Genomic DNA, 22,243 nt, shown 5'->3' with positions numbered 1-22,243 from the left:
GAAAACCTTTTATATACACAGATTTATCTTCCCCTAACAAACTCTGACTTCTGCCAGAAATCAAAAACTTCCAAGGCCTACTCACCCAGGAAATGTTAGGTCAGATCTTGCAATCACCTCTATTAAAGAAAACTAAACAGCTATATCAGGAAGTAGGTAATAAAAGGCAGATCACATTTAGACAAAGACATGGTTACTTTTTTATTTGAAGAAAAAAAAAGTATGTTTTAATAAATACTGCAGAAACATTGACCAAACAAACATACAAAGTGACTTCAACATTTAAAAAACTGCAATGAAAGTTCTGCTTTATAACAGTTATAACTTATTTTCTTTTTACAATATTTAAATACAGAAAGCACTTGCCAGCTATTTCGTAATACTGCCCAAAGCATAATGCTGCATGAATCAAAGCATAGCATGTTGGTAAAATGTCTGTATTTCGTGGGAAATGACCGGAATGGCATTTTCTTGCAGAGACAGAACAAAGTGCTCGTGAGACACAGACTGAATGCTGTAATTACCTTAATCTCCTTCCTGCCACAATTGAATGGGAGCACAGCTTCAACACTTCAAAAATGAAGCTTTACCATTGGAAAGAAAGCTCGTTTTCAACAAGCGCCAACAATAAAAAGGTCAGATCTGGTTTCTTCTCTGAAAGAAGCTCTAAAAGTAACTGGTCAAAAAATATCTGTAAACTATTTTAAATGCTGACTCTTTTATGCAACGATAGTGATAAAGTATCAAACACGGGCCTTGGTGGAATCTGGTTAAGTGAGGTTTAGCAAGCACTCTCTAGAAATGCCCTAGGATGGTGTCAGGACTGACATCACATAATTTTCCTCTAAGGATTCTCGAAAGCTTGGATCAGAGGGTCCTTCTGTATCATGTTCATTGAAAGAAAGTGAAATAAACAAACTGATCATCAGATATTGCCAACTTCGGAGCTTCATCCCAAAGGAGGTTTTTTGCTTTGTACTTTTGGTATCTTAATTCCGGACGGCTTAACTCACAAACTGTGCTTTCTGCTACTATCCTTCATTCGTTAACTCTTCAGATGAAAATAGTACCTACATTTTTTTCCCCCTTGGACCATTCCATGACGTCAAACCAAGACACCTTTTATTTGACTTTGCATTTTTATCAACGATGGCAAAAAAAAAACAAAACAAACCACACACCCTCTTTTCTAAACAGCACACAAAAATATCACATTGAGCAATTTACCACTTTTTAATGACAATCACAAGGATGAACAGAACCATCAGACTGAATAAAAATTGACACTTTTTTTCTAGCTGACCTATTCGATCTTGGTAGTGCTGGTCTGCATATCTTGCAAGACTGCAAAGGCCTTTCTTGAGAACCATCTCGCTCAGCTATCTTCAGGATGGCAAGATTTCAAAGCCTCACCAACTTTTCCTCTGGATATCCCATGGGTCCTGATACAATTTCCATTTTAATGATGAGCTAGGAGGAAATTAGATCACATCCTCTAGAAAACTAAATGCTAAGGTCACAGTGCCAGTTCCCCAATGAGGACGGTGTATTAATATATACTTTTTGTAAAGGAGATTAAAACACTTAAAAATTAAATCAAAGTAGAGATCCATGAATAGATTGTAACAAAGAAAACAAAAACGCAAGCACCATTCAGAGCGTGGTTTTTCTTCCTGGAGGTCCTCGCATTCCTCCTCACCCTCTAGCCCATCTGAATCTCTCTTTTTTGGCATATTTTTCAAGTCACGCTTCAAAACTCTTCAATGAACTCACTTCTCACCGCTTGTTCTACATGCCGAACCTAAGGACAGGATTCCAAAAAGATGAGCATCCTTCCAAATGCCTCCCGAGCCTCCAGCATACGTGACTTTGGCTATGCACTTTGCTCAGACTTCACCTTTTTTTTTTTGTTGGTGGTGTTTTCCACACTAGGTTTCCTTGTCCTCATTAAAGATAACCAGAGATTCACATCACAGTGCAACTCTTGGCTTTGTCCTTTCGTAAGTCCGTAGCCACCGCGGAGAGTTCTGGTCTGCTGGGCATGTGTGAAATCCGCTTTGTCGCCCTCTGCGATTTGTTCCGCTTAACGTTTTTATTTGTCTTGTTTACACATGCCAAGGTGGCCACGTGAAAAATGTCTCTGACGCTGTTTTCTGACTGTAGAGCCGAGCATTCGATGTAAGTAGCTGCTCCGATCTGTTTGGCCATATTTGCCCCCTGAGAAGCGAAAAAAAAAGGGCCTGTGATGAGCAGTAAGTCTTTGGGGAAGTGTGTCTTCTAACACCACGAAATAATGCATAGCAAAATGTTTCTAATGTGAACTGAATTTTCTAAGGATTGACGAAAAACAATTTTTTACATTTGAACTGCCTTATTTATTATTTCATAAATATTTGCAGCCAAGACCCAATCCTAAGATGTCCAATTCTCATCACTCAGTAGACACTGCTTGACTTCCCAGAGGTGCTGAAGGCTGATGTAATGTCATTGGGTCATCACTAAACAAGGGCCACGATCAAATAGTTAGTATGGGTGATTCTAAGAACCTTACTATTGGAAGAGAGTAAAAAAGCTGAAGACCATGAATGTAAATGCTCTGGCAGGGTGATCTGGCCCCTTGAGCCTGTTCCAGCACCTCATGGGGCACTCAATTGCTCTTTTCTTGAGCGTAAATGGCACTCAAGACTAATAGACAAGCTGTACAAAAAACGGGGGTAAGAGAATTTAGAATCAATTTTGAAACGTATATGATTATGTCTTAGGGACAAAATAAATTGAGGAAAGGAATAATACTTCCTAGCATCTACAACTTACTTAGGAGACACAAAATATGTAATTTCTAAATGCGGACCAGACAACCAGTGGACACAATAATAAGCGTGTGTGCATCAAAATGACTTATTTACCTAGCCAGATTTTTGTTAATTGGAATGAAGGACAAAGAAGACCACAGTATGAATGGTCAAATGATGAATACTAAACAAAATTCTAGCTGTTTCAACATGAACTCTCTTTAGAATCTGGTTGTAAGTTTTAAGAGAATGAACTTCTGAAACCAATTCTCCTCCTTTCTAAATGCCTGAGGGAAATGTGTGCAGAAATGATGAAGCTCTAAGAGACAGTTTTCTGGAGTGCTCTCTTTTACTGACAATGGCCTTTTTAAAGTATTGTATTGTATTGTGTTGCTGAGTGTAAAATAAGATTAACTTTAAGAGTAATACTTTAAGAGTATTACTGATTTTGACCACATTCTCTCTTAGAATCGATTTCACTTTAAACCCAGTGAGAGTTGCAGAGATACAGAGGGTTGACTATGAGCCACTGTTTCTGCACTCAAGTGATCAAATATCATGTGAGTCCCCTACCGAATGACAGAGCATTTCACATTTTAAAGGATTTTTTTTCCAAACACGTCTTATGTATACACACACACACACACACACACACACACACACACACACACACGAATCCTTACACAGTCAACTGCTAAATAAATACTGGAAAGCCCTTTGAGAGAGTCCAGAATCAAAGTATCACCACAATTTCAGCCAAACCTTTTCCCAGATCACTTTGGTGCTCACTTAGCAGTTTTTACATTAATCTGAGCAATGGGCTGCCAGGAAGGGGCTGGGATAGTTGCTGTGAAGGCAGAGGCACAGAAACGCCAGCTCTTCTCATCTGTGTTTACAGATGGTCACGGCCTGGACACATGGTGCTCATTCTGCATCTTAGGAAAAAAAGGGGCTAGCGCCTGGCCTTGACCCCTGGTTGAGCCTTTAGAAAAGCAGCTACTTTTTCTTTTATTTCCTACGAATGATTTTCCATTTCTGACATTCTAAAATCTATGTGTGCCCACTGACTACATACGTACCTGGTCATAGGACACTGGGGTCTGCCTGTGGTTTGAGAGCTCTACTAATGTACTGACATCTGTCCGAAGATCAGATTTGCAGCCGACCAAGAGCATCTTGGTGTTGGGACAAAACTCCTGGATTTCACCTTTCCACTATGGAAGGGAAAAGAAGATGAAAAATTAACAAAGTGCTGGCATCCATAAAGTGGAAAACAAGGCAGGCATTGGAAATGGGACTCAAAAAGGACATTTAAAAGAAATTGTCACTTCAGATGCAGAAGCAAACTTGCATTTATCCTCTACGTAGACATTAAATGTTACTGCTTTTTAAAGTGGATCCTTTAGGGAACCATATTCTTCTTCTCTGTGACTCATTAACTGTCCCTACTGCAAGAGACCTGTGGGGTGTCGTGAGAAAGTAACTAAGGCAATTTTTTAATTATTGTGGTATCTCTGAAAGATAAAAGTGCCTTAAGCATAATTATATATTCTAACAAGTGACTACATCCTCGGATATGTTGAGCTGGTACTTCCCAGCATGGAAGACTGGGAATAAGGCAGAGCCAACACAAGCACAGATGTACATTCACTAATCCCACCTGGAGAGACTGAGCTGCCACCATGTGCTGAAATCTCTCCTGAGATTCCAGAGGCTGGAGATAGAGTTAACAGGACAGAATGTCCTGCCTTTAAGGACCTTCCATTGGTGTGGCTGAATCAACAAAGACCATGACATTTGCAAAGGCCCATCTCAGGTTATCAGGGAGGCATCTGGTCCCATGGCTCATATGTCCTTGAGTTAGTCTCAAATGACGTAAGTTATTAATTTAGTCTACTTTGGCTAGTTGTTTCATGACCCAACAGGAACTCTTAGAACCTCCAGAAATGCCTGGCAGGGAATTCCAATTGTCCTCTTAAAGAGCAAATGGATGACTTTTTGTGGTTTCACTTCCTCAAGCTTGAGATGGCCATCAGGGTGAGAGTCAGGAGTTCAGAGTGTTCACAGGAGAGCTCAGCTCCGGGGCTGAGATCGGGAACCTGCGCCTGCCTCTCCCTGCCCACATTCACAAATACGTACTCAGTGCTCTACGAAATACTGTGGTGGTTACAGAGATGATTAAGATGTAGCTGAGTCTTCTGGAAAGGAATTCACAAGAGAGTGGGGGTGATTAAGTCATGTCTATAATACTAGATAAAAGTGACATCCTGCAGGAGTAATTTAAAAGACCTCTAGAGGAGACATCTCCAGATCTAGAACTGTGGGCAATGAACTCTAGTCCAAAGTACACCCGTGGATCGAAGGGAATAATACATACTTTCCATAAGAGCCTAATTTATCCACCAACTCCTCCCTCCCGCCCTCCCTCCCCTCCTTCCTTCCAGCACTATTTAGAGGCATCTATCATGTGCTAGATGACACTGGAGTAAGAACTAGAAGGTGAATTGAAAAAAAGAATAAGATCTCTCCAGCTCTAAGTCACCGTAACCTCTTTGATATTCAAGGACTTAAAGGATTCAATTAACCACGACAAACCATAGCCGGGATCATCACGAGCCTTAAACTTCACACACATGTAAAACACACGCATTAATATCTTTAAGGCCAAAGTCACTACACGTTGGGTCTTAGCAGACAAAAGCAAAATAAAACAGGAGAAAGGCTCTTCATCATAAATTATGCATAACCCGATACTACATCAAGTAAGAACTCCAGTACATAAGCAGTCTCTTTTATCTACAGACAAGCACGAGACAAGTTGCTATGTTGTTCCTCAGCTGTGTGACGGCTCTGGCCTGCCCCAGGTCTAGCAATTATGCACAAGCACCGAAGGCAGGAAAGGTGTATTCCTGCCAGGATCTGACAGTCGCATTATTTGTGCTAGATACAAACATTACTCAAAACTGAAAGCTAAAAAGAGCCTTTAATCTTTTAAGAAATTCATACTTCATTGAACTAACTATATTTGTCATGTTTAGTAAAGAGACGGGGTAGGGGGGATGATTAACCTTCAAATCCTAATTTCATAATGACACACAAGGCCAGCAGTCAAACATGATAGGGAAAAATAAACTAATAAAAACACACAAAACACGAGGACACTGCCTTGCTCTTAAGCACATCCTCTGACTAAGCCTGAGTGCACGGAGAAGAAGGGGGCTCTAGGGAAGGTCTGATTCCGAAACTCCACAGCACTCAGGCCAAGACTGAGAGGTCAGCTAGAGGCTAATACACGCTGGTCCTTGGACGGGCATATGCCTTTCTCTACCTACCCGGAGGCTTAGTCCTAGGTTGGCGGAGCCCGAGGAATGCTCCCCACCCCCCGCCCAGCCACCCCAGGACCTGTGACCCACCTACCATAGGGTGCCTTCCTCCTGACCCCCCCTGGGTTCCATCCAGAGCTTCCTCAGATTCCTTCCCCACCTACGGAACCTCACACTACCTTTGCCTCCAGAAACTAGCTATGTGATATCATCTGTGACATGTGTACACGACTGTGTTTACTAGTATCTGACATCACCTGGTCTAATGTCTGTAAACACACCCCTACTCCTCCCCTATTTATTCTACTTCCGTTTCTAATAAATAACATCACTACTGAAATACAGCTTCTTTACTAAAACAGCTATTACTGCATTCATTTCAATCCCTGAATTGAGGTCAAGAGTAAACCTGTAAAGTAAAGCACAAGCTACAGGGTGAATGAAGGACGGAAAGAAGGAAGACACACTTCGCAGTAATGGAGTATCAGTATTTTTAGCTGCCCCACTGCCACCCAAAGGATAAACACAGAGGCTCTTAAAAGGGTATTTTGTTTCTTAAAATGAAATAAAATGTTGAGCAGGTTCATCATCAAAACTTGGGACACATAGGAGTGGAAACCCTGTTATAATGTGCGAGTGTCCTTTTCAGTGTTTTAATTACAAGACATACAGCAGGGAATTAACTGCAGTGTTTGAGCTCCCAGCTAACCACATGTTTCTACTTCATATCTGGGCCAGTACTGATCTGCGTCATCACTCCCCAAGCACTTGCCTTTTTCAGGACACTGTCCAGCGTCTCTGGTCTACTGATGTCAAAGCAAATCAGCACAGCATCTGAATCTGGGTAAGAGAGGGGCCGGACGTTGTCATAGTAAGGAGAACCTGAGAAGAAACAAAGAAACACAGGTTTTCAGATGAATATCCCCTTTGCCTGTCATGCATGAACTCTGCCCTTTTGAATTGAATCCTTGGATGGTCACATGGCTCCCATCTCCTCTAATTCTTGGAAAAGAAAGCAAACAAAAGCCGAGCAGTACTATATTCATTTCTACTAGAAGACAAGGAAACCTCACTTGTATCTGACTTAAATTCGAGGGGAGGAGCCGGGATCTTAAGTTGAAATCTGCACAGTTCAAAGAGTAGAGCCCAAAGGCACCTAGGTGGAGGGCAGAAGTATCTGGAACCAGATGGTCTGGAGTGCAAATCCACCTCCACCACTGCAAGACGGGGGCAGGCGGCTTCAGGTCTCTGTGCCTCCGATTCTTCACGCATGAAAGGAAGATGACAACAGTACCTACCTGGGATTCAATAAACCTGGGCAGTGCCTGTCACTTAGTAACGGATCAAGAAGTCTTAACTATGGCTATGGCTGTGCTGTTGCTATCGAAAGCTGAGTGGTAGCAAGCACAGTCACAGGAGTTACTTCTTGGGAAAGAGCCCGATATTCAAGATCACTCAGTTAGTACAATGGAGAATGGGGGAGGGAGGAAAAGGGTGGGTTCAGCCACACAAAGAGAACCATCGTGAACCTCATCAGCACCACCTTATCTCCAAGTTACAAGTTTGTATAAGCCATGACCTTTGAGCTTGCGTACTTAAACTTATCCCCAAACCCTGTATAGACTCTCTTCCTGTTACAACCAAAGAATGTAATAAATGCCATACTGGATCCCGTCACCTTTTTACCCTTTTCCATCTCTGGGAGTGACATCAAGGCATGATCCAAGGATCTGAGCCTGCGTTAAATCCAGGGTTCCCTAAAGGTTCAAGTTACCAGCCGATTAATTTAACCACAGAACCCCCTCTGGTCGTTTAGGAAATTTCTTCCATTCTTTTAAAAATCCCAAAGGATGGGCAATTGCATGAGGCCAGTTATTATAAAATGGTGTGCCTATAAAATCAAATAACAGCCGGCCATGCTATTTATTTTTTGAAAAATCATTTTCAGTATACTGACATTTCACAAGCACAACATGAAATCATTTTCCTAGGAATGTGTGCATATATATATATATATATATAATTTGACTCCAGAATAGAGAAAAAAAATCTAAGCCACCAGACTTTTTGAAACCCAATTTCATTTTGACATCACCTTCCATTTCTAGCAGGAAAACATGACATGCTGTCCCCTGATAAATCAAAACCTCAAAAGTCAAAGTCAAGGAAAGAGAAAGAACTAAAGAAGCTTTTCAAATAATCTTTTACATTTCTATCAAAACAAAATTTTTCAGGAGGCTGCTCTTGAGATCTCAAAGTTACTGTCCTAGTTAGGGTGCACCATTCTCTTTTCACAGGATATTGTGGGTTCCTGGCATTCACTAAGCAACCCCAGGAATGCTGTGGGTTTTTCACCAGCTGCTTTAGGGATGGAAAGTGACAACTTCAAGCAAGAAGCAAGGGAAATGTTCTAGGAATCAGGAAGAAAAGTGTGAATAAATATAGAACAACTAAGCCAGAATCTGTCCTGAGCTACAGCAGCTCCCTGCCCACATCTGGAATCAGGACCCTGATGGAGTAGAGACTGACAACAAAAAGATACTTTCCAAAAGCTTAAAGGGTTTAAAGTTAAAAAAAAAAAAGCCATTTAAAATAGTAAGGCCTGTAAGAATAGGCTGTTTCTGAAAGCTTCTTTCTGAAAGGCTGTTTGCTGAAACTGACACGCTGTGGCTACTGCCTTCTCAGCCACTCAAAAAAAAATCTGACGTTACAAGAAAAATTCACAAATAGTTCATTAACTTCAACATTTTTGAGAGGATCAGAAATGAGATGGCTTATCACTATACATGCATACACTGGCATTTCCATATTTGTTCTGTGAAGTTCAGACTTTCTGAATTGCAGCTTCTGTTTCCGTGTCCAAAGTCTAACCTGGACACAGCTTCTGCTGTAATTATTGGGGAATCTCTTTTTCTAAACATGGAATCAGAAAATTCCAGATCATAGAGTGGAAATCCAAATACCAGACACATACATGAGGATTTCCTCCGCTCTTCCAAGTTAGCAGGAGATGACCTGACCCCAAATCTAGAAAGTCACAGTGTTCCAACAATTCAGGATGTCAGAAGCCTAACTAGGCTTCAGAGATCTCCCTTCTTGGAAGTCACTCCCATTGGGAAGAAAACTATCTCGCTGTGGATATTTTCCAGTCTTCAGCAGACCTGGACTTTGTAGGACAGGCTTCTCCAGGAGCCTTATTCCTTCAGGACATAATCTTTGACTCAGATGAAAGTAAGTACACACTGCTAATCTCTGATCTAAGACTACTCTACATAACAGTGAAAACCATCTTTTCCAGACACAAAATTAAGGAAAGACAGTTGGAGAATTACAAGGGTGCTAAAATAGAGTAATTAAAATTTGAACTACTGGGAAAATCCAGAGGAATGGTTTTAACTTCCAAGCCACCACGTGGCTGCAGAGAATACCCCTCCCTTTGTGTACTGGGCTTCTCTCCCCCTCCCATTTTATGGCCACAAAGGGGATGTGGCTTTATCTTCTCCAGCCCTCTGTCACTGCTGGAGACTCCTGCTTCCTAGAATCAAGGGAACTGCCTTCTGTACTTAGTGGGCGTACCCAAATATCTGCAAAATGTAGGTACTGGCCTGACTTTAAAATGAAGTGGAGTTTGCAACTGAAACCAAATTCTTATGGAGGTTTGATTCTGCTTTTGTTTTTATTTGGTTTAATGTTTTGAATGAAAATACATATTAAATATATATATATATGTATTAAGGTTCATGAGAAATATGCCACCTTGCTTGTTGAGGTACATAAGTAATTTTTAAGAGCTTTAACAAGATCTAATTAGGAGTGACACTTTGATCTGTCCTATTACTTTTGCTAACGAACAGCGCTTTTAGATCCACAAGACTGTCCAAAGGTAGTAATAAAACTGATCTCCACATTTATTAGTTATAAGCATAATTTGCCCAACCACTAACCACAAGAGTAATTTGTCATTAAACTTAACAAGACCACTTATTCTTTTTTTTTTTTTTTTGCGGTACGTGGGCTTCTCACTGTTGTGGCCTCTCCCATTGCGGAGCACAGGCTCCGGACACGCAGGCTCAGCGGCCATGGCTCACGGGCCCAGCCGCTCCGCGGCATGTGGGATCTTCCCGGACCGGGGCACGAACCCGTGTCCCCTGCATCGGCAGGCGGACTCCCAACCACTGCGCCACCAGGGAAGCCTCATTATATTTTTTGATAGGGCATGGTTAAAACTTTGAATAGAAAAATCCATGGTCTGTAGTTTTTCAGAGTAAAAAAAGAAAACTGATAAGAGAATGATAAAAGAACTGTCCTACCAGGAAGAATCCAACAATCCGTCGGCTAAGCACGACCTTCGGGCGGGGTGTGGGAGGGTGTGGGACCCGGGGTGGGGGTGGGGGAGGGTGAATCCAGTGTAACTTGCAAGTGTTTACTCTGCATTTAAGCGCTTGGAATTCTTGCCTATAAAGCCCAAGCTACCGCACAAAGCAAGGAAGAAAAGCAAAGCTTGAGGTGCATGGTGTGATCACAGGCATGCGGGGGCTAACTCGTCACCCAAGAAAAAATAAAGAGGAATTCCAGGAATGCTCCTATGAAGTGAGAAGCAATACAGGGAGGGAGAAGTGACACCAAAGGAAGAAGCAGAAAGCAAGTTGATGAGACAGGAACAATACCTGCCCCTCACTCCTCCATCCCTCCAGAAAAGCCTTACAGCATTCTGTTAAGTCAAACAGTAAAATATTAACTTCTATAGATTTTTTTTTTTAAAGATGCATGTGAAAAGCTTCCAAGGTAACTATAGAACTAAACACAAGGCAAGAAAGAACACTGAATAATTGTGTATTATGTAGAAAAGAACTGAACTTTAACTGCAGTATATAGTAGGTACTGACATACATATAGTATGTACTCTAGTACCCAAGAAAGTACTAGATCTAAAGTCAGTTAGTCTAGGTACTGAGCTTTTTCTTGTCAAATAAAACTCTCACCATGTGGAATAGGCTTTCTTGCACATGAGAGTTCTCAGATGCAGCATTTCTCTTATACTTTGTGTAACTTTAAGCACCCAGCACTATTCCAAGGTCCTTTCTATTTAACCATCAGATCATCAAAAGGAAAATTTCAAGAAATTCCACACTGTAAAGAAACGATGACACCACATATGCAAAAAGTGTGCTCCCAAACCCCACAGAGAACAAGCTTTGCTTGGGTGGGGACTGGAATAGTGCCATGTGAGGTTCTCTGAGTCCTTCGAGTTTGGCAAACATCAGCAAAGTTCCAAAAGGCTTCTGAAACTGTTCAGGTCTACCTATCTTTGTCTTCAAGATCATTAATTCTGGATGAGAGCCGTCTTTCCAGCCCAAGAATGGTCACAAAGTGCCTCACCCAGAAACTACTTCTGCAGACACATACCTGTCTGCTTAAGTCATCTCTTCACAAAGACAGAGAACACACCATATATGTACATAATTAAATGTAAGAAGATTCATGCCCAAAAGGGAGGCTTTAGGGAACCTTTTGCAAAATGAGTTCAAACACTGGGAGGCTTTACAGGAGCTTGAGAACTGAGAACTCTAGTTGACTATTTCATAAATACAACTTATTTTACTTGAACCTTAAATCGAACAACTTCTCTTTCTCCCATAAGAAATTCCTACCTAGAACAATAAACTCAGGGATACTGCATATTTTGGGGAGAGAAAACATATTAACTTTGGGTATTTTTAGTGATCACCAAGGGGACACCTGTACCCAATAGCAGTTACCATGTGGATGAGCTGCCCAGTTATTACAAGATTCCATTTCGTCATGCCATCTCCACTCAGAGTGAAAGCTCCAAGTCAGCAGTCATCTCAGGAATGCGAATCAAGTCCAGGCAGAACTCTGGGTCTGGCTCAGTATAAGACTGTTGAACTCTTTTTCCAAGCAGTCTGCACTACAGGCACCAGGCCCTCAAATAGGCAACAAGTATTGCCAGGAAGGATATTTTATTTGTTTCTTCTATAGGTTCAGCTTAACAGAAATTATAAACAGATTTTATGAAAATTTGGGGGCATTTCTCTGTTGCTACTGAGAAAAGAATCAATATTTTCAATTTCCGGGAACAATGCAGATACGTAGCTGTATAGAAAGTCAAAGAGGTAGAAATAAGACTATTTTTGAGCTTTAAATAAAGGTTTAGGGTTAAACTCCCAATCTTACTGAGATACTTTAAAAATATAAGAATCAAAACATTTTACTTGAAGTGGAACTATAGTAAGTCACAGAACTTTAGGGATACGGGTAGATAGGTATACTTCTAAAAAAATTACATTATCTTGCAGGAATAACCCATGAGTGAATCTGCCCTGCCACATACTATGTCATCAGGCTCATGTTTCAAAGGTAGTGTGCACAACACCTGGTTGGACTTCTGAGGCAGCTTACGTTCATGCCAGTGAAATTTCTGTTATGTCAAGGGGGTCTCTGAGTAAAGTTGGCAATACATAGTAACTGAGGAGACATTTAAAGGGCATCAGAAAATGGTTGAGACACAAGTAATTCATGTGGCATGGACCACCAGACATCATGAGCCAGCTGGAGGAACTATGTGGTCCTTGGTGTCACATCTAACGCAGAAGAACTGGATTAATGAGAAAACATCTGGTTATTTCAGGTGGCATCAGAATGATCAATCTGGATGCCTCACTGAAAATGTGCAATTTAGCAAGAAACCAGATTGGAAAAAAGCTGGCGCTAAATGGGGTTTAAATTAAAGAGAGACAGAGAGAGACAGAGATCTAGACACAGATATAAACTTAGAAAGGGAATTTATATCTTCCTCCTTTTTTTGATCTATAGTTTCAACGGAAATCATTGCACAGTGGACAATTCTCCAAATGCAGTTTTATGTATTTCTTACTAGAAATCACTATCCAAACTCAGGGCTGTTTTGCCTTTAACCGACATTTCTTACAGAGTTTCAGGGAGAAAACTCAAGAGTTGAACCTGGCTTTGGAACTCTAAGCTCCTAGAGCTCATTACTACCTATGATCTAACTGGTTTTGTGCAATTTTGCCCTTGATATTCACAACACAAGCACCCATGCTTCTTTGGCTTCTTCATAAATTCTTGCCCTCCCCCTTTCTCTAACAAGGTTAAGTTAAAATTCCTCAACTTTCAGAATCTTGTTCTCCCTGATAGTCATTCAACATAAGCATGTTTCCAAGTGGGAGGGATGTTAAAGAGTTCTTAAGAACTGAGTCAACTTCCAGAGATGAGGAAGAAATTGTGGTGGGCTTCGATGAGTCACAAGTCAGGGGGCTTGGGCTAGCCCTGCAGCCTTCAACAGTTTTTTGGATCTTCTTGCTAAATGAATCCAGCTTTAGAACCTCCAGGCCCAGCCTCCTATAAACAAGTACTAGACAGTGAGTACCTTGAGGGCAGGCACTGTCCTAGCCAGGCTTGTCCCTGCTCCCACAGCCTTTAGCAGAGTTCATGCACACCAAATGCCCTAAAAAATGTTTACTGGTTTCAATCATTTCTATAAGTCTTGCCTTGATGTGTTAATTTACACCTTAAATCACAAAAAAGGGACCAGTGATCCTTTTGATGCTGCTTTTCTGGATTAATTACTTACTAACCTCCACATTGCTGAAACGTTTCCCTCCCTGTTAAGAAATATTTCAAGAGTGCTTGTCACTGAGACTATTCTTCAAACCTGATGTATGATCTATAAATATAACAATATATTGATAGGCAGACTTATGGCTATAGAGGAGTTTGTCCTCAAAGTCAGGCCATGAGTAATTAAGATTTTCCTCTCTTCTCTAAGAATACTACATCCTCTGTTAATGCTGCTAAAAACTAGTACAGGAAGTGCTAACTTTAGCACTTGTGGCCTAAGAGAACCTTGTATCAGGACAGGATTCAAAAGAATGTTTATGAGGCAACAGCGTAGTTATTGTGGGCGAGTATTAGCAGCTGAACTGAGTATTTTAAAACTCACAATATGCCTTAAATAAAATGTGCATTAACTTGCCCTGGTTAAAAGCTGAAATGAAGGATTATTACTCCCTCAATCACATGTGCTGAAATTACACTGCAATCAAATCACTTAGGAAAAGATATGGTGATCCTTAAGTGACAAAGTTTCTGTTATTAGTAGACACTGGCTTCATGCTACCAATTGCCTCTACGCTTGGCAAATCTGGCAGATTCTAAGCACAAGACTACTTTGGTCTCACTTATCACTTCAAAATGTTGAAACCATTACCCATTGTTTTGCAGAAACTCACTGAGTGAATTTGAAAAATCTGCAACTTTTAATCAAAATGCTCATCTTATTATCAATGAAAGGGAATAGGAAATATTTCTCATTAAAATCAAGAAATCATAGACCTGTATCCAAAGACTACCTTTTAGAGATAGTCAAAAATCCTCCCTTTTAGAGGAGTCACAGTGCCGTTATTTATAAGAGGGTTTTGTTTCCTTTTTTTTTTTTTAATTTTTATTGGAGCGTAGTTGATTTATAATGCTGTGTTAGCTTCAGGTGTACAGCAAAGTGAACCAGTTGCATATATACATATACCCACTCTTTTAGATTCTTTTCCCATATATACAGGCCATTACAGAGTATTGGGTAGAGTTCCCTGTGCTATACAGCATGTCCTTGTTGATTATCTACTTTATATATAGTAGTGTGTATATGTCAATCCCAATCTCCCAATTTATCCCTCCCCATCCCACTTTCCCCCATGTAACCATAAGTTTGTTTTCTACATCTGTGACTATTTGTTTTGTAAATAAGTTCATTTGTACCATTTTTTTAGATTCCACACATACGTGATATCATATGATATTTGTCTATCTCTGTCTGACTTCACTCAGTATGACAATCTCTAGGTCCATCCATGTTGCTGCAAATGGCATTATTTCATTTTTTTATGGCTGAGTAATATTCTATTGTATACATGTACATCTTCTTTACCCATTCCTCTGTCAATGGACTCTTAGCTTGTTTTCATGTCCTGGCTATGGTAAACAGTGCTGCAGTGAACATTGGGGTGCATGTATCTTTTCAGATTGTGTTTCCTTTTAGGGGGGCTGGAATAACTTTAAGCAGCCATAAGAAAACAACTGGCAAAGTGCCATTTGCGGCTGCTTCTTTAATTGGTGTGTGCCTTGGGGGTAGCGGGAAAAGTTTCCTGCCTGAGGATCTAGATCTATCAGCGTTAGGGATGCCTAACAAGGGAAATCCAGAGCAGTCAGATGGAAAGGGCACTTGGGTTCAAGAATCTGACAAAATGGGCTCATCATAGGTTGCATGTGAGCCTCACTAAGTGGGGAGAGCTTCCTTCCCCCCACTCTCTGCCTTGCCTGGACTGTATGCATCTTAGGGGTAGGACCATATTTTAATTAACTCTGTATCTCTAAGGCCTGAGAGAAGCCCTGCACATAGTAGATGCAGAAAGGACGAGAGAAAGAGGGAGAGAGAAAAATGAGACTATACATTACTGTGCCTCAGAAAGTAGGGAATGAATTATCTTTTCTCTTGGTGCAACGAGGCCCCACAAATCCTAATTCCACTGATGTTCTTTCCTACACCCAAACTGGCAGAGTTCTGCCTGTGCATAATCGTATGCTGCTGGGGGAAAAGGAGAACCCCTTATGAGAAGCTGTCCAAGTACAGAAACCGGATATGAGAACAGCTTCCATCTCCTAATGTCTGCTAGGAGGCTAAGCAGGATGTGAATGCCATTCAAAGGGCAAAGTTTATGCCATCTCTCTCCCTATGTAGGAGAAGTTACACGCCTCATTTTCCCTCTAACTTTCACAAAGTTCTAGAAGGGGAAAAAAAAATCTGACATTTAGGACTTTAGACACTTGGCTTGGATATTTTCTCCAGAGTTAAACTGATAGCAGTTGGAAAAAAGAAATGTATCAAGAGGCATCAGGCATACACAATTATTTTCACAACCCAAACTAAATAAATGTCTTAGTGGGCAAAGAAAATGTCAAATGTTTGTCAAAAAATAATCCTGTTCAGAAATTTGCCATGAAAAGCTTGAGATGAAATGAAAAACAGTTAAAGATACTTGAAATGATTTGTTGCTGATGCAACAGTTCTTGCTAGATGTATTCCACTCATGAACGATAAAACATTTTTGGTGGAAACGGTCTATTCCTAGAACCAGGCAATGCTTCATGACTGTGTTTAATTAACTCACATTTCACCTCACAAACAACACAGTGGGATTGTAAATAATTCCTTTACGCCTTTTTCCCAGTATGTATAAAACTCAATCTAAATTTGAACTAAGATTTCATTACTGGATAATTTTGCTGTGTGGTATTTTCTTAATCACAGTCTTTTCAAACCTTTATATTTTAGTTAAATATGCATAGGTTTTGTTTCATTAAACAAAAATAGAAGTGATTATTTCACTACAGACTTCATTTCAGGTGATTATCTTTAATTTGATGAAAGGCAATATTTATAAAGTTGCCATTCTTTGTGCACAGGTAATTCAGTGGTAATAAATATCAGGGACTCTCATCTCCTTGGAAGCGACGCATACGATTATTCATTTGTTCATTCAACAGATTTTATTGGGTGACTTCTGTGTGCAAGGCATGATGCTGTGTGTGCAGAGACCACAAACTGTAGTTTGGATTAAATACTTGAAATTATACGAAGTGATATTTATCTGCACATGTGAAGCAGAGCCTCCAACTATAAACTGCCCACATTTTGTTTTCTAGGCTTTGTTAAACATGTGCCTTTTCTCTTCTTTAAAAAAAAAAAAAAAAGTCAACTTGGCTCTTTGGGCACCTAATTTGAAATCTCCATTGGTGGTCCTGTGACTCTGTGACCGTTGAAGCTTGAGTTGGGATGCACAACCCAATATTCCTATAAGCCCACCCATGCCCCCTCCCTGCCCAAATGTGTCTCCTTCTTAAATCCACCAGAAAGCAGTGGCTCTGTTCAGAGCCTGGCTTGCTTTGTAGGTCGTGAAAACTGCAGGATGGGATGGCAGATCCACTGGGACTAAGAGCTGAAGCCAGCCAACATCCTGGAAACAAAAAGACTTGCCTGTCTGGTGATCTAAAGTCAAGAAGTATACAGCTGGGAGAGATCCTGCACATTATGTGGTTCTGTACCCTTTTTTTTTTAGATGATGAAATGAGACTCAGGGAGGTAGAGGATCTGCATACAGAAGTCTGTGGTAACCAGTAGCTGAGTCTAAACATAGCTTTGTATCAACGACTGGATCAGACTCACAGACCCCATACCTAAATAATTCTTACCACGCATTAGGTCCAAACAGGCTGGGGGAGGGGGCTGAGAATCGGTGTTAATTATTGGTACCATACCAGCTGTCCTGCCCACTAGGCGTAACAAATACCATGATATGTCTGGGAATTTGAGCCCATTAAGTACTAGGCTGTGTACAAATCTGATGATGGAAACTACTGAAATAAGAAAATACTAGAATTCCGTCTATCACCACCTTCCCTATAGTTTCAAGTGTGCAATCCTCAGTACAAACACGGTGAGGTCCCGGTTCTGCTACCCTTGGCGAGGCTCCAGGAAGAGCCTGACTCTCCAGGGAGAAACAAAATCTGCATATCTTACGGCAGCCCTAGGAGCATCTGGCACCAACCGTGAGAGGCGCTCGAGCGACACTTCTCACTTGCCTTTGTGCCGGCACTGCCTCCGGCGACCCTGTCAGTCAAGGTCTCTTCCTTGTGCTCTCTAATCCCCTGCGTCCCTCGGGGGCTCCAGAGGTTAAAGTCGAGGGCTGTGGGAAGCTCGCACAGCCCAGAAGCACCTCCACGAGGCCACTCCCAACTGAGCGCAGGTTCACCTCGCGGGCCTCCCCGCCCGACGCAAAGCCTGCGTGCTGGCACTCGCGTGCTTCTCCTCCCTAGTTTCACCCGGGATTTGGCTCGGTTCACCCGCGACAGCCCAGCTCCCTGCTAAACTCCCAGACCTAAGCCCAGGGGCCTTCACCCGGCCTTCCCACTGGCTCGTCCTCCTGCTCCAGAGGCTACGCCCTTCCTGGGAACGGCACTCCGCCGCCAGGCACCGCAGGCTGGGGCGGCGGGTGCCTGGCTTCCAGCCGGAGGTTCCCCGGGATGCTCCCGCCCCCACCGCGCCTGGCCCAGCCCGAACCCCTAACGGCCGCGCGGGGAAGCCTTCCCCTCCGCGCTGTAACCGGCCCTCCCTACCATCGCGCGCCAGGTTGGTGGGTGGGCGCGTGGGAAAGCGATAACCCGGCCTTGAACCCCAGACCCTTGAAAATAATTCACCATGCCAATAATTCAACTGGACGGGAAGGTCAAAGGCGAATAGGCCCGCCTTGTAGACTGGAGGAGGGTGATGCAATGGGTCAGGAGGGAATGGCGTGGGTCGGGGGACACCAAGTGTTCACGGGGGCGGGGGAGGCTCGGATCTGCCGCTCGGCACCGAGGCGGCGCGGGCGGCCGGCCTGCAGCTCGGAGAGGAGGCCCGGCGACCGCCCGCCGGGTGCTGCCCGCACAGCCAGCGCATTCCAGGCAGTACGCGTCACGAGCGCCGCGGCTGCTTGCGCTCACTTTACTCTCTCCCCAAGCGCGGAATCTGCCTGTAACTGCGTTGCTTTGGGGATTTTCTCCCACCTCCCACCACCCTCTCCGCGCTCCCCGCCTACCCACCAAGCAGCAGGTTAGATCCTGGAGGGGCGCGCTCGCATCCGAGAGCCAGTTGATTCCAAGGCGGCACACGCATGCCCCCAACATTTGGCCTTCCCGGCCGCCCCGAGACGACTCGGGCACAGCTCCGCGGCCACCCGGCTACAAGCATTTTCTACCACTGGGTCACCCCTCGGGCAAGGAGCGCCCTTCTCTTCCCACAGCTTTCCCCCCGACCCAATGTCGTTCCCCACCCCCACTCAGAAGGGACACAATTTTCACACAGCAGGGAATCCCTCGTAAGAAGCAAAGTTAAAGGAGCGGCGCAGAGCGAGCGCTGGTGGCGCGCTGACCCGTGCTGAGAGCGTGCCAGGCGCGGAGTCCCGCTACCCGCCGTGCACCCCTGAGCGGCTGGAAACCCGCCCGAGCGCCACGCGGTCCGACTCTCTTACCCGAAGTGTCCCACAGGCTCAACTCTATTCTTTGTGTGTCGATTTCAAAACTGGCCGTGTAATTCTCAAACACCGTAGGGACGTAATTCTGGACAAGATGGACAGGGGAAAAAAAGAGGGCAAAGAGGTTATCTTAAAATGCACGACACCCGCAGAACACCCTCTGATAATCGCCTCCCCAGTCTCCAACTGAAAAACGAAACCCCAAAACCCGCACCCACCAGATCTCACACTGAACACGCGGACCCTTCCGAAACCCCTAACTTCCCTCTCGCCCCACCCGTATCCTCCAAGACCCAAGGATCCAAATCTCCCAACCCCAGATTCTGCACACAGGACCGAACAAGTTTCAGAAGCTAGCAGCAGAACGTGCACGCGCATCCCAACCCCTCAACGCTTCCAGCCCACTTTCCCTTTCCGGGCAGTCTAACCAGGAGGAAAGTAGTAAATGGTGAGAAAGACGGCCGAAAAAAAGAAAAACGGGTGAAGGGGGGAAAGTCAGGGGACACCCACCTCGACGCGAGGGTCCCCCGGGCCGCCCCCCTCCTCGCAGCCCCGGCGGGCCACACTCACCTCGGGGAAGCAGTCTTTGGCGAAGACGTGCAGCAGCGCGGTTTTCCCACACTGACTGTCTCCCACCACTACTATCTTGCATTTCACGTTCTGATTAGGATCCATGATAGATTTACTGGATAATTTCTGGCTGGCTCTTCTCTCCTTCATTGATCTTGCCTTATTTTCTCTCGAAACAGAAATTTTCACTTAGGAGGAAAAAAAATATATATATATATTTCTCTTTCTATAAAAAGCAGATATATAAAAATAAATCGCAAGGCTGGCGGGTACCCCCGAAGCGCCGCGCAGATGAGGAGAGCTAGAGGAGCAGGCTCATTCCTCTCCTCCGACAAGTTTTATGCCTGACTCCACACGGCGCTTCCCAAGTCCAATTCCGATCCGACTGCTTTGTTTCACGCTCTCTGCGCGGCTTTATACCCCCGGCCTTCCAATCCTCTTTCTCAATGAGAGAAGGAAACTGATCCGCCTCCTCCCCTTTTATGGAGCCTGGGAGCGAGCGCCGTCTGGCTCCTCGCAGAACACGTAGACAATGCGCCCTCTAGGGTGACCATGCGGGATCGATTTCCAGACCAAGGCTCTGCGACGACTTGAAGACCCCAATGACGCTTTGCTGAAAGATGGGACTGTACAAGTCAAGGAGGAGGTGGGAAACTGAATTGTCTGTGCATATTGATTTTTATCAGAATTTCTTGAAAAAAGTTTTCATAGGGGCTGATCTACGGAAGCCTCATAATGAACATTTATGAAAGCAAAAACATTTCCTGCCCAACACAGAAGGGTGGGGAAGGGTTAAGTGGCTGCATTTTGTTACAAAGTGTTTTGTATCAGGTATATAGGCCATGGAACAATAGCTAAGCCGGGGTACTTCCGATGCCGGAACTGGCTTGCCTGGGTCACAGCAAGACTGGCTTCTGAAACCAGCGAGTTCCAGTGACTCAGGAGGAGAGAGAAAGGTTTTGAGGAGAGGGAAGGGGAGGTGGGAGGGGAGAAGAAAGAAAAGTGGAAGATGCTCATAACTGAGTGACCAAAGCCATTGGAGACTCAATGCTACTGCACTAGGGACCTAAACACACAAGGTCAGCCATTGCCCCTGTCAGTGAGAAGAGGGGGTAGGAGGGATTCTGATCCTGCCCTTTAATTCCTTTATCTGTAGCTTCCCTTTCTCTGAAATCAAAGCACCCTAGGCTGGACCCAGAAAATAGACATTTGCTTAGCTGAAAAATGCAGGTCCAACCCTTCACTCCCTCTCCACCTCGCCTCTGCATCTACCCCCTAGCCACCCACCTGCAAGTCTCAGAGAGGACTAAAAATGGCCACACGTTTGTTCTCTCTACCCTATAAAAAGGTCCTTCTTTTCTCATCTTCATTTCCTGTGCTTCAAGTGATCAGGAGTTTTCACCTATTTTTAAAATTTTTATTGAGGTATAGTTGATTTACAGTATCATATGTTTCAGGTGTACAATACAGTAAATCAATTTTTAAAGATTATACTCCATTTATAGTTACTATAAAATATTGGCTATATTCCCTGTGCTGTGCAATGTATCCTTGTAGCTTATTCACTTTATACATATAGGTTGTACCTCTTAATCCCCTATCCTTGTATTGCCCCTCACCACTACCCTCTCCCCACTGGTGACCATTAGTTCGTTCTCTATATCTGTGGGTCTGCTTCTTATGTTATATTCACTAGTTTATTTTTTAGATTTCACATATAAGTGATATCACAGAGTATTTGTCTTTCTCTCTGACTTATTTCACTCAGCATAATGCCCTCCAAGTCCATCCATGTTGTTGCAAATGACAAAATTTGCAGAGGTTTCACCTATTAAATTGTATTAAGGACACTGGCCAAAAAAAAAAAAAACCAAAAAACCGTATAGGTTCCCCCATGGACACTTCTAGGTTTGTAAATGAGAAGAAGATGAGGTGAAAAACCAGAAAGTTCAATATGGGGAGTGAAAAGGCACAATGATAGGTGGTTAAAAGCATACATGTAAGTATCAACCCTAGGACCATGAAGACTCAGGGATCTAAGGATGGTCTCCTCTTCCTTTCAGAGTAGAGAAAACTGGAGCCGCTCAAAGGAAGACTGACTCGGTGTGTAGGGCTGTGTTCATACACACACAGGGCTGACTCATAGAAAAGGGGACCGCTGGCCCTGCTCAGATTACTAAAGCAGCACTGGCCAAAGTTTGCTCTGCAGAAAGTGTGCTCACAAAAAGCGTCCTGCATCCCAATTAGTGATTGAGACACTGTGCCCGTATCACCCCTTGAAGATGTGCCAAGCACTCTGACATATTACAAACAAACAGTAAATGAAAGGTAGCATACCTAACGTAGTTTAACCCAGCATTCCTCAAAACTACTTAAGCACAGGAAACTTTGATCTAATTATTTACTTGTTTGAGAAGCCATGGACATAGTGGTTGGGGGCAGGAAATCACAAAGA

General features: G+C 43.2%; 1 protein-coding gene across 1 annotated transcript; it reads right to left on the bottom strand.

Annotated features, from left to right (window-relative positions):
• Positions 1–188: 188 nt before the first annotated feature.
• On the bottom strand, positions 189–20,230 carry RND3 (Rho family GTPase 3). Its single transcript, XM_067741985.1, has 5 exons — positions 19,789–20,230; positions 19,216–19,303; positions 6,888–6,997; positions 3,872–4,006; positions 189–2,217 (listed from the first exon to the last, which is right to left on the bottom strand). Exons 1-5 carry the CDS (start codon positions 19,936–19,938, stop codon positions 1,966–1,968), a joined length of 735 nt encoding a protein of 244 aa, XP_067598086.1. The 5' UTR covers positions 19,939–20,230; the 3' UTR covers positions 189–1,965.
• Positions 20,231–22,243: the final 2,013 nt, after the last annotated feature.

The sequence above is a fragment of the Pseudorca crassidens genome, chromosome 6 (genome assembly GCF_039906515.1).
Source record: "Pseudorca crassidens isolate mPseCra1 chromosome 6, mPseCra1.hap1, whole genome shotgun sequence".
Taxonomy (NCBI): domain Eukaryota; kingdom Metazoa; phylum Chordata; class Mammalia; order Artiodactyla; family Delphinidae; genus Pseudorca; species Pseudorca crassidens.
The sequence above is the reverse complement of the archived record's forward strand: the minus strand, read 5'-3'. Positions and strand labels throughout refer to the sequence as shown.